The sequence below is a fragment of the Melanerpes formicivorus genome, unplaced genomic scaffold, assembly GCF_026170545.1.
Source record: "Melanerpes formicivorus ecotype bairdi unplaced genomic scaffold, bMelFor1.0.p_v2 SCAF_5, whole genome shotgun sequence".
Taxonomy (NCBI): Eukaryota; Metazoa; Chordata; class Aves; order Piciformes; family Picidae; genus Melanerpes; species Melanerpes formicivorus.
In genome coordinates, this window is record NW_027142357.1 from 24,822,547 (window position 1) to 24,833,400 (window position 10,854).

The 10,854-nt window shown below is 59.7% G+C and overlaps 1 protein-coding gene across 3 annotated transcripts in view; it reads right to left on the reverse strand.

Moving 5' to 3' along the window:
• The window catches only part of SPEG (striated muscle enriched protein kinase), a 39,179-nt gene extending 28,325 nt beyond the window's left edge, over nt 1-10,854 (reverse strand). For 2 of the 3 annotated variants that reach the window (XM_068138804.1, XM_068138803.1), the window contains exon 1: nt 10,410-10,854. In XM_068138804.1, coding sequence (XP_067994905.1) covers nt 10,410-10,809 — 400 coding nt within the window. In that variant the 5' untranslated portion in view covers nt 10,810-10,854. Of the gene's footprint in view, nt 1-2,483; nt 2,722-10,409 lie in introns of those variants that run through there. The other variant, XM_068138805.1, reaches the window with a different exon arrangement.

The window sequence follows — 10,854 nt, forward strand, 5'->3', positions numbered from 1 at the left end:
CTGACTGCGCAGGGCTGGAAGTGTGGGGGCTGCACTCGCCTGTGCCGTCTGGGCAGGCAGGCAGGACCCATGCATGAGCAGAGGCACCAGGAGTTCCCTGCCAGCTTGGCTGTCCTCTACACCACAGCCCAGGGCCAAGCACCTGCTTGCCAAGGGAGGGACTGGCTGAGGGTGACCTGGTTGCCAGGCCTGGCGTGCACTGATGCCATCTCCCAGGAAAGCAGAGGGAAAGGGTGATTTCCAAGGCAGGCAGGAACAGGGGTGGCAAGCAGACAGGCAGGGTTGAGCTGCCAGAACTGAGCATTCTTCCCAGACAGTCTAGGTGACAGGGTCTCCCCAGGACACTGACACCACATGCCCTGTCTCCCCAGCATGGAACTCAAGGTTGGATACCCAGCTTTCTTGAAGCCCTTTGCTCTGCTAGCCCCACAACTCCCAAGCAGGGTCAGGGACAGACAGCTCCAAGAGATGGACAATCCTCGGGGACAGCCAGCCAAGCAGGGCCAGCGGTTAGTTGCCCTTGGAAGAGCAGCAGGCTCATTTTGTGTGCCCCAAGGCCGCTGCCGCTGCAGCGTCAGCCCCAGCTCGTGGGCAGCATTCGGGGCTCCCACCAACCCCCCTCCTACATGCAGTGCTAGCCAGAGGGCAGCGGCTGCACGAGACACATTTGTATTCAGGCTGAGCCAGGCTTCACCTCCCCTCCTCGCTGACTCTGCTGGTTCTGGCTGGCAGCCCGTCTTCCAGGCCAGGGAAAGATAGATGAATGATTAACTGCACCATCGGCGGATAATTCCCCCATTAAAAAATGAAAATGCAATTGAGTGCCATTATCGGGTGCTCCTGTGGCTTCCCAGGGACTGGCGCCATCAGCTCCCCGACAAATATGGTGACTGCAACCAGCACGCCTGGGCTCTACCAACAAAAGCTATGGGGTGGCTCAAGCCTCTTCCCCTCCACCTTGCAACAGGTCCCTACAGGACTGGGGCACTCCACAGCCTGGATCCCCCTTGGGTGCAGCACCCACCCACAGCTGATCAGGATACTGAGCACTCGATGATGCAGGGTCACTTAGGAGACAGGAGGAGGAAAAGGGGCAGGAGCAGCTCAGGACTTACTATGGGGCTGAGTTCTGGGTGATGGGGCCAGAGAGTGGGGGATATGCCCCCTGGCTGGAATTTCATTTGGCCCCTGGGAAAAGGGGTGAGGGATCCGCAGGAGGCTGCTCTCCACCCACCCAACTCAGAGTAGGGAGAAGGGCTGCCTGGGATCAGCACCCAACTTCAGCCCTGCCCTACAAGACAGCTGGGTGGGACCTGCTGCTGCCTCCCTCCCCTGTCCCCAGGCTGGGGACTTGCTCTGGTTCTGGCACGGCATCCTTAAGTACAGCCACAGAGCCATGAGGAGTCAGTGGGGAGAAGGGGCTCCTTGTGCCATGCAGCACAGCTCTTGCAGTCTGCCACCACCTGGCATGTGCAGTTCAGCACCACATGGCACTGGTGCCACTGGTGTGAGACAGGCAGACAGGGAGTAGGGATGCAGTGAGGTGGGAAGGCAGTGGGTCATATGCCTGTTGCTGAGACAGCCACTCTGAGTGTCCTGCTGCCTGCCATGCTCTATTTGCCCCACATATCGACAAGCCCCTGAGCTTGCTGCCCCCAAGGGCAGAGTGGGCAGCTGGGCAAGCTGGGCAGTACAATTCATCTTTCTCCAGAGAGACTCCCCCACACACATGGCTGCCGACATCCCTGGGGAGCCGTGTTCCCCAGCGCATCCCACATCCCTGGGAAGGGGCTTAGGTTGACAGCCCGTCCCCGTGTCCTGCTGGGACACTCAGCAGGGTGTCAACGGGGAGGCTATGAAGCAGCAGGGTGAGCTTGTGTGCCCCAAAAGAGTCGGGGGTCGGGGGCTTCCTGGAAGGATGCTCCCCCATCCTCCACCTCCCGCCGACGCCAACTGACGTCCTTGTTCCTTGCTGGGCGGCGGAGCGAGCGGCGGGCCCGCGGAGGAGCCTCGCCTGTGCCAGGCATGCTCCTGACGCGGAGGGGATGACGCAGGCAAAGCCTCGTCTCCAACTCCGTGACCACCAGCAGCGGGGATGGGGAAGCCATGAAGCAGCCTCCATTTGCCTCCCCGACTCCGGAGGGTAGAGAGGAGAGAGGGTGGCTCGGAGAGAAGCCCCCGGCGAGGGTCCCAGCCTGCTGCTGGTACGGGCGGTGCTGAGTACCTGCCTTCCGTCCCTCCTTCTCAGCTGGCCAGGGCTGGCAGGCAGCTGGCAGCTTCGCAAGCGGGGCTGGAGCCGGTGCTGGGCAAAGCCCTGGGGAACCCTGGGCGGTAGCGGCAGGGCCAAAGGGACCACTCCCATCTCCATCCATCCCCATCCATCCCTATCATCGCCATCCCCGTCGCCATCCCGATGCGCTCCCGCTCCCGGCACTTCCCCCTCCTCCCGGCAACTCGGCGGCGCGGCAGCCCGGAGCCCTTACCTGGAAACGCTTCTTCACCCAGATCTTCTTCATGCTTCTGCAGAGCCCCGCTGGCCCGGTCGCATCGGTTCAGGCCCACCAGGATGCCAGCCCGCTCCCGGCGGGGTCCCTGCTGTCAGCAGGCCGGGGGTGCAAGCAATGCTCCGAGCATCCTTCGCTGCGGGCAGCCGGGGACGGCGGAGGGAAAGGAAGGAGCTCGCCAGGTTGGGCTCTCGGGAGGGCTGGAGCTGTAAGCATCACTGGAGTGCTCCTCCCTTCATCCTTCCCCCGCCTGCCTCCGCCTCCGCCTCCCTGCCAGCCCTGGCACACTGTAACAGCGGCCGGGGACAGGCAGGGCACAGGTGGTGGGGGGCAAGGGCAGCCGCGGGGAGGGGGAAGGAGGGAGAGGTGTGGCTGGGGTGGCCACACGGCCTCCCCCCACGCTGGCTTTGGCTCCACGGTACCCAAGGGTACGAGCCCACTGCCCAGCAATGCGGCTGTATCTCTGTCCCCTGCCATTGGTCCATCCTGCCCCACCACCTAGGGCAGGGACAGCTCTTCTCTCCGTGGAGCTCATCCCACCACCACAACTCCCACGAGAACAAGAGTAATGCACCACACACCGCACCAGTGCTGCATGAAACTGCCCTCCACATGCTTCCCCCAAAGTGCCCCCTCAAAGTGCTCCTAAACAGGGCAGCTCCACTGCCACATCCCTGCACAGAGCAGCACAGTCACAGTGTACCATGACACTGCTCAGATGAGATCCAGGTTCACCAGCAAACTGGTCAGCTCCCCACAGGCTCTAGCCAGCGTTGACATGGAAAGGACTCCTAACCATGACACAGGTGTGGATCCTAGCCCTGATGGCCCACCTGTAGCTAGTATGGGCACAATCCTTCACCCCAGCCCCTCTGGCCTGTCACTGCCCAAGCCACAGCATGAGCATCCCTTGCAAACCACACAGCCTCCAGCCCCAGGCACCCTGAGGCAGACCTTGTTCCTTGTTTCCCTGGTACCTCAGGACACATACAGGAGACAGCAGGCCTGGACTGCTCAGCATCAGGCCTGGGCCAGCATCACTGTTTTGTGTCTGGTGGCCATGCAAGCTTGACACATGAGATCTCCCCTTGTGCTGGGGTAAGGACAAGACTGGGTGCCCAGGACTAGGCTGTGATGGGCTCCTGGGCTGTGGGCAGAAGCCCCTGGGTGGGGGTCTTCTGCAAGATTGGTCAGGGCCATTAAGACCTACTAGTGCTCCTGGGCTGCTGGCACAACTCCAGTATGCCTTCCCCTGCTGAGCACCCCCAACCCTGCCAGCCCGTCTCTGTTCTCTGGGTGACACTGCAAATAAGACAAAGGGGCAGTCTCTATCCTTATAGCCTCAGTGTAGCCTTTCCTGCCTGCCATGCCTTCTACATCTCTTGGTTGAGCCCCACAGCACTTATCAGCCACCTTTACAGGCTCCTGCAGAAGCTGTCAAGGTGCCAGCCCTACCTGCTACCCATGCTGCCCCTTCCCACCGCAGAGCATCCCTGGGGACGCCACTGGAGGCCTTCCCACGCAGCGCTTGTCCACATGATGCTCACCTGTACCCTGAGGAGCCGGCCACCCCACGCAGAGCTGCACACAGGCATCAAGCTCCCCATGATGCTTGGCAGCTCCAGCAGATTTTCTGCACTTCCCCTCCCCACCCATGATTCCCAACGTGAGGCTTTTCATGGCTCCATAATAACTTGCAAATTACCCAGCACAAAAGGAGCTGTTTATACAACACTTCTGACAATCCCACAATTCAAGTGATGCTGCGGGGTTTCCGTGGAGACCCCGCACGTCAGGCAAGTCCCACGAATGCCAGAGCTAGCACTAAGGGAATCTCCTGTCAGAGTCAGAGGACTTTGCTCTGCCCACCAGCCCTGGGTGGGGACAGAGATGGAAACCCCTGCGCCAGGGCTAAGTAAAGAGGCGGGCTGTGGGGCTTATGTCTGCCGCGGTCCCTGCACGCAGAATATGCCTGCCAGGTGCTCTCACCCAAGCTGCACATGCCTGTGGTCCTGCTGCAGACCTGCACAACCTGTGACTCTTTTTCAGAGTCAAGGGGGAGAAAAGCCTAGAAAGGAGCACTGAGGCTTAGTCTTGGCATACAGTGATGCCAAGGCAAGGATGCTGCCATCACAGCAATCACAGGGACAGCCCCAGGGCCGGACACAGGAGGAATCACATGTATCCAGCCAAAACATAGTCATTGGGGTATCCTCCAATTAATTCCATGTCTACTGCCCCATCAGCCACAGGTCCTGTCTGGCTGGGCACACTGCCCTTCCCAGTGACTGTGGCTCTGCCACTCAGCCATGCCCCAGCAAAAGACCCAGGAGTGGCTCTGGGCGCTCCTGGAGATAATGTATCTCCAAGAGCAGCTGAGTCACTTCTGAGGGCTGTGACTGTGGCAGGGCCCAAAAAGTCCTTTCCAAAGGCAGCAGCACCTGCAAATACCATGACAAGGGCAAGGCTAAAGTCCCCACAGGTGTCTGATGGGAGATGATAGCAGCCTGCTCCCAGTGAACCCCTCCACCCTGCCCTGTCTCAGGGGCAGCCCTGGCACTGCCCTGCTCTTCTGCAGGACAGGGACTCAGGGCAGGAGACAGCAACCAGTACAGCCATTGCACAACAAGGGGCAGAACTGGAGCAAGTGGCCCCATCACCATCCAGCTTCAGCTTCATCTGCTGGACACACCAACTCCAAGCAAAGCAGACAGCAAACACTTGCTCAAAATACAGCATTAATTATGCTGCTCAAAGAGCCACAGCACATACTGCCCTGCTGGGCCTTCCCAGCAGCCCTACACAGATTCTGCCCCTGCTCCACAGCACCAGTCAGGCATCAGCAACCCAGCCCCCTTGTCTTGGTGATGGAATAATTGATGACAGTGGGTGCATGTAGCCTTCTCAGGTAGGAGGAGGTCTGGGCATGAATCTTTCATGTGGTTGCATCTTTCAGAGCTACTGGGGATGGTTCATGAGAGGTGAGGCTGGGACCTTTCCCAGCCCTGTCCCCAGGGGAAAATTGATGCAGCAGGATGGTGCTTGTCGTGGGGCAGGGCAGCACCACAGCACCTTTCTGGCCTGGGGGAACAGAAATGCTCTGTTGTGACCCCTTTCTCAAGGGCTAGGGACACCTCAGGTGCCCTCCCCAGCACTGCCTCCCTTTCCCACCACTAGAAGGATGCCTGAGTGAGTACACGGTGCTCGTGCAGACAGAGAACAGGGGATGCAGGATAATGATGTGACCTTGGCTGTGGGTGCCTGGGCATGGAGTGGGATGGCAGAAGGCATTCTGTCCCTACTCTGCCAGCCCTCCTCCTGGCATTCCTCCTGGCTAGGCTAAGAGGCTGCATGCAGAAGGCAGCAGGGGAAGCAAGCAAGAGTGCAAGCAGCAGGGTAAAAGCAGCTAGACTCTTTCCAGTGCCATCATGCCAGAACACAAGCCAGCAACCTGCTGTCAGGAGGCAGGAGGGAAACAGGGAGGACTGAGCAGCCCCAGGAGGAGGCCATTGCCCCAGCAGGCAGCCCTGAGTGGCAGTGCTATATTTACCCACTCGCAGGCCCAAGTCTCGGCCTCTTGCCTGTAACACAAGCCCTGCAGCCTGCCAGAATCTGAGTGGATGGCACATTCCTCATCAAAAATAACCCCCCAGCAGCAGGCGAGAGGGCAGGGGTGGAGGTGAATGACTGGACAGCTGCACCCACCTCTCTGCTTACTGATGAGCAGACCTCTATGTAGGCAGTACCCCAAGACAGGGACCTAGCACGTGTAGCCACTGCACCACCCCCTGCCCAGATGGCTGGGGGCAGACCCGAGAGCCTGCGTCCCCAGCAGCTGCCCGTGGGCTAGCCCCAGTGCCACCCCTGGCGACAGGGAATGGGTGCGGCCCCAGGGTGCATGGCTGGGCTTGGCAGGCATCCTGAGGGCCAGGTCCAGCCCTGTCCCTCTTGCACTGCCCAGCCTTAGGGACCTGTCCACATGCCAGCTGAGACCAGCACTCAGGTGGCACTCATGAAGCAGCTCTGCAGAGGCAGCACCTGTGCTCACACAGATTGGCATAGTGCCCACCCCATGGTAAGGCATGGCAGCCTCCAAGCTCCTCCAAAATGCTGCTGTGCCCTGGGACTGGATCGGCAGCCAGGAGAAACTGAGGGAGCTCCAGAGAGTCCTACAGGAGGGAGGATGTAGCAATAGGAGGCTTTAGGTCCTGTTCAGTACCCAAGCGGGGCTGGCAAGGACTCCAGAGGGAAGGGGCAGTTGGCCTTAAACACAAGCATGGTGCTGTAAAGTAAGGAACTAAAATTAGGCACTAAGATAAATGGTCAGAGGTGCTGAGCTACCAAGGACACTGACAGCACAACCGTCCCCACTGGGGTGGCATTGCCATCGCCATGCACCAACAGCCACACAAGCATGCCCGCACTCACCCAGTGTAACTCTGGGCTGGACAGGAGGAGCAATGAAAGGCTGCTGTGCACAGGCAGCTCCTGTCCCCTTTCCTGCCCCCAAATGAAAGATGTGTGCAGGCTGTTCTCTGGGCAGAGGAAAGGTTCCAAGGATATTTGATTGCTGAGTGCAGGTGGAGGCGAGTGCAGCAAGACCCTGTGGTAGGAGCCCAAGACAGACACATCCAATCTTGAAACAAGAGGCAGCTCTGACAGCAAGGATCAGGCAGTGCTGGCAGGGCAAGGGAGGGCTGGGCTCTAAAATATTAGCTTGGCTTCTTAAGAGGTGATTTAATTTGGTTTGTGAGGGGGCAAAAAAAAAATCAGGAGATGCAGCTGAGAGGTGACATAAGCTTTAGTGAGACAGGGGGCAATAGAGCCATGGTAGGAATTTGAGCTGGATTGTGAAGGGTTTGGACCATGTCTAGATGGACCTAGGATGTCTCTAGACCAGCCTGGTGCTGGTGTGAGAAGGGCAAATGCACTCCACCTACACTCACGGAGCTGAGGTTCAAGGGAGAACCTGTACCAGGAGAGCGGTGGGGACACAGCAGGGACAGTGTGACACAGTGGGGATGGTGTGCCCCTGGGAGACCCTCTGCCCAGCTGCCTGTCCAGCCCCATGTGTGCACTTCCCAAGCTGGGCACTGACGCACTCAGGGGACCTGGGAGAAGAGCAGGAGAAAATCATTAGTGGGGTGGAGCGACAGATTCAGGGCAAGGGATTAGAGGAGCTAAATCAGGCTCATGTGAGCAAGGGGGAATGCTGAGCTGGTACAGGAGGAGCTGCTGGAGCTGACTGTGGAGCTGGGTAGCATGGAGCTCCCACCCCCCAACCCACCAGCAGTGACCTGAGCCACCTTGGGGAGAGCCAGTGCTGGCATTTTGGTCTAACGGTTGTGTGCAGGGAGATGTTAGCTTATAGCTGGACTCGACGATCTTAAGGATTTTTCCAACCAGGCAATTCTATAATTCTGTGATTCTCACAGAGAGCTGCAGCCTGACCTGTGTGCAGGGGAGTGGTGGAGGAATGGGGTCTAGGCCCAGCAGAGACCAGAACCCAGCAAAGGCAAATGGAGCAAGGGCACCCCAATACCTCCAAACATAGGGTCCCAGGACCCTGAGACCAGAGAAAGACCTCATCTTGACCAGGGGCCTTGCACACATTTCCCCTTACAAGACCACTAACTGTCTGAAGACTTGGCTCACAGGGCCCCCAAGGGAGCAAGGATGGGGTGTCCCTGCCCAGCACAGGGGCAGCACAGCCACCAGTGGAACTTCCATGGTCCCCAGAGACCTGGATCTTGGCAGGGAGCATGGAGAGCTCCTGGGCAGCCAGAGCCTCCTTGCTGGCAAGCCATGATCCTGGCAGGGTGCCAGGGCAGGTGGGTGCAAAGCAGTGCCACAGCTTTTCCATTTCACATGATGACCTGTCTCACCACTCCGTCACTGGCATGGAGAAAATGGCTTCAGGGGAACAACACACTGAGTGCCAGTGCGCTGCAAAGGACCCAGGTGATAGGGCTAGACCCCCCACACTACATCCCAGAAGTTCCACACCAGCACCTTTCTCCAGCACCTGCAGGACATGGTGCTCCCTGGGCACTGCCACACCGTGGAGACTGTTCTGCCCCAAGGCAGACACAAAGCCACACACAGGGCTGCCACACAGCTCACCCAGCTGGATGCCCCTGGAGCCTGCATGGTTCCAGAAGCATCTCTGCCCCAGGGCTGACTTTTTGGGTGGCTGTTTGCTCGGTGGCCGCGCACTCACGAGTCTACCCACGGCCAAGTGCCTGATCGGAGGAGCGCCTGGGGCAGGGTGACATTCACCCCAGGCGTTAGGCAATCCTGGCTGCTCAAGTCCTCTCTCAGCTGCTCCAGAAAGGCAGCAGTGAGAGCCAGCGACGGGGAATCGGGAGCAGGGACGAGTGCGTCAGCACAATGGGAACGGGTACCTGGGGAAATTAGGCAGTGCCGAAGGGCAGAGGCAGCAGAGACCGGATCTGGTGCCATGGAGAGGTGGAGCTGCGCATCAGAGAACGGGTTGGCCCGCCCACCCCAGCCCCTCCAGGAAAGGCTGTTGCAGCCCTGTGGAGCAGTGGCTGGCTCTCAGTCTCTGCGCACACAGCGCCATGCAGCTGTCTGTGCAGTGCTGTGGCCCCAAAGGTGCAATGCACAGTGACTTCACGAGTGAAAGCTGGAGGTTCCACACGAACATAAGGAAAAACTTTTCACTGTGAGGGTGACAAACCACTGGAACAGGCTGTGCAAAGAGGTTGATTCACACGGACCCACTGTAGAGCGGCACCCCTTCTCTGCTCTCACTGCTCCACTCCCCAGGCCCATGAGCAGCACAAACACTTCCTCCATCCTCCAAAGATCACTCCTCCAAACTCCAGCTCACACAGAGCAACTCCTCTTTCTCTATTGCTCCTCTTCAGCACTGCAAAGGCTCCTTCTGCTCTCCCACTGCCACTCAGTCCCCTTCTCAAGGTGCTGCAAAGCCCAGGGTGCAGCTCCTTCCCCAAAGCCTGGGGGCTCAGCACCGCCTCCCTCGCCCTCTGCTCTCACTGTCCGGACACAGCACAGCTCGCATTTCAGAGCAGTGTCACTAACCAGCATGACACACTCCCCGACATCTGCGTCTGCCATGGCCCAGAGAATTGTCATCCATTCTGGGGCAGCGGGGGAGTGAGCCCCAAAGCTGCCTGGTCCCTGTGCAGAATGAGGCCCATCCATGCGAGGGGGCACAGCAGCCCCCAGGCACCGTTTGTGCAGCAGAAGAGCCTGACCAGCGACCAGGTGAGCTCCAGATCGCCATCAAAAGCTAGCTCCACCTCCGCTAATTAACCCTTGTCCCCGCCCACTCTGGGGCGTAGGGTCCCCTCACTTGACAGCCCCACCCTCTGCAGTGTCAGGCTCCTCCCTACAGCCCCCCCGCTGGGAGGTCCCAGTTCTCCCAGTGCAGTCCCAGTGCAGTCCCACCACCCGATGCCGGTCTGATGGTGCAGCCTCGGGCAGCTTTGCCCTCAGGCAGCTGGTGCGTGGGGATGGCTTGTGCAGGGGCACTGGAGAGTACCGGGGACCATGTCAGTGGCTGTGGCACATGGCACTTTCGGTGCCATGCACCAGAGCTGCATCTCTGTCTTTTTCTCTCTCTCTCCTCCTGCCCAGAGGCATCACATGCTCCTGATACCTCCATGCCCGGCCCTGGCATCTTGCCTGGTCTGGCAGTAGGTACTGCAGCCACATGCTCCCTCCAGGCCAGAAAGCCACCACTGTGCTGTCAGCACTGGGCACCCCTGCCTGCAGAAGGGCAGACACACCAAAATCCAGCCCTGTCCGGCCCCAGGCATGTACTGCGGCAGGAGCCTGCAAAGCACGGTTGGCACCCTCAGCAAACCCATGCCCACAGCTGTGCTGGCACAGCCATTCCAGTGGCCACACCACCCTTACCTTCCATGTCAATGATGGCCAGCACAGCACTAGTCATGGCCTCTCCCTGCTCATTCTCAGCCACGCAGGTGTACACACCAGCATCCTCCTTCTTGCTGTCCCGGATCCAGAGGCTGCCATACTCCTCCTCGCGTGGGGCCAGCAGCTCCTCGTTTCGGTACCAACGAAGGCTGGGCTGGGGGTTGCCCACTACCACCACCCGCAGACGGATGTCACAGCCGGTGCCGATTGCTGCATTCTTCAGCTTCCGTGCAAAAACTGGTGCTGCCAGGCGAGCTGGGCCCTCATCCTGCTCTGCAGTGACCTTGGCACGCTTCGGGGGGATGCCGGGGCTCGGCGGAGCTGCCCGGGGCTCCCCACCGCCCCTACTCATTCCACCACGTCCCCGTGCTCGGTGCATGTTCTGCAGCTCCCACGCCCTCACCTGTGATCCCCACCACCCCGA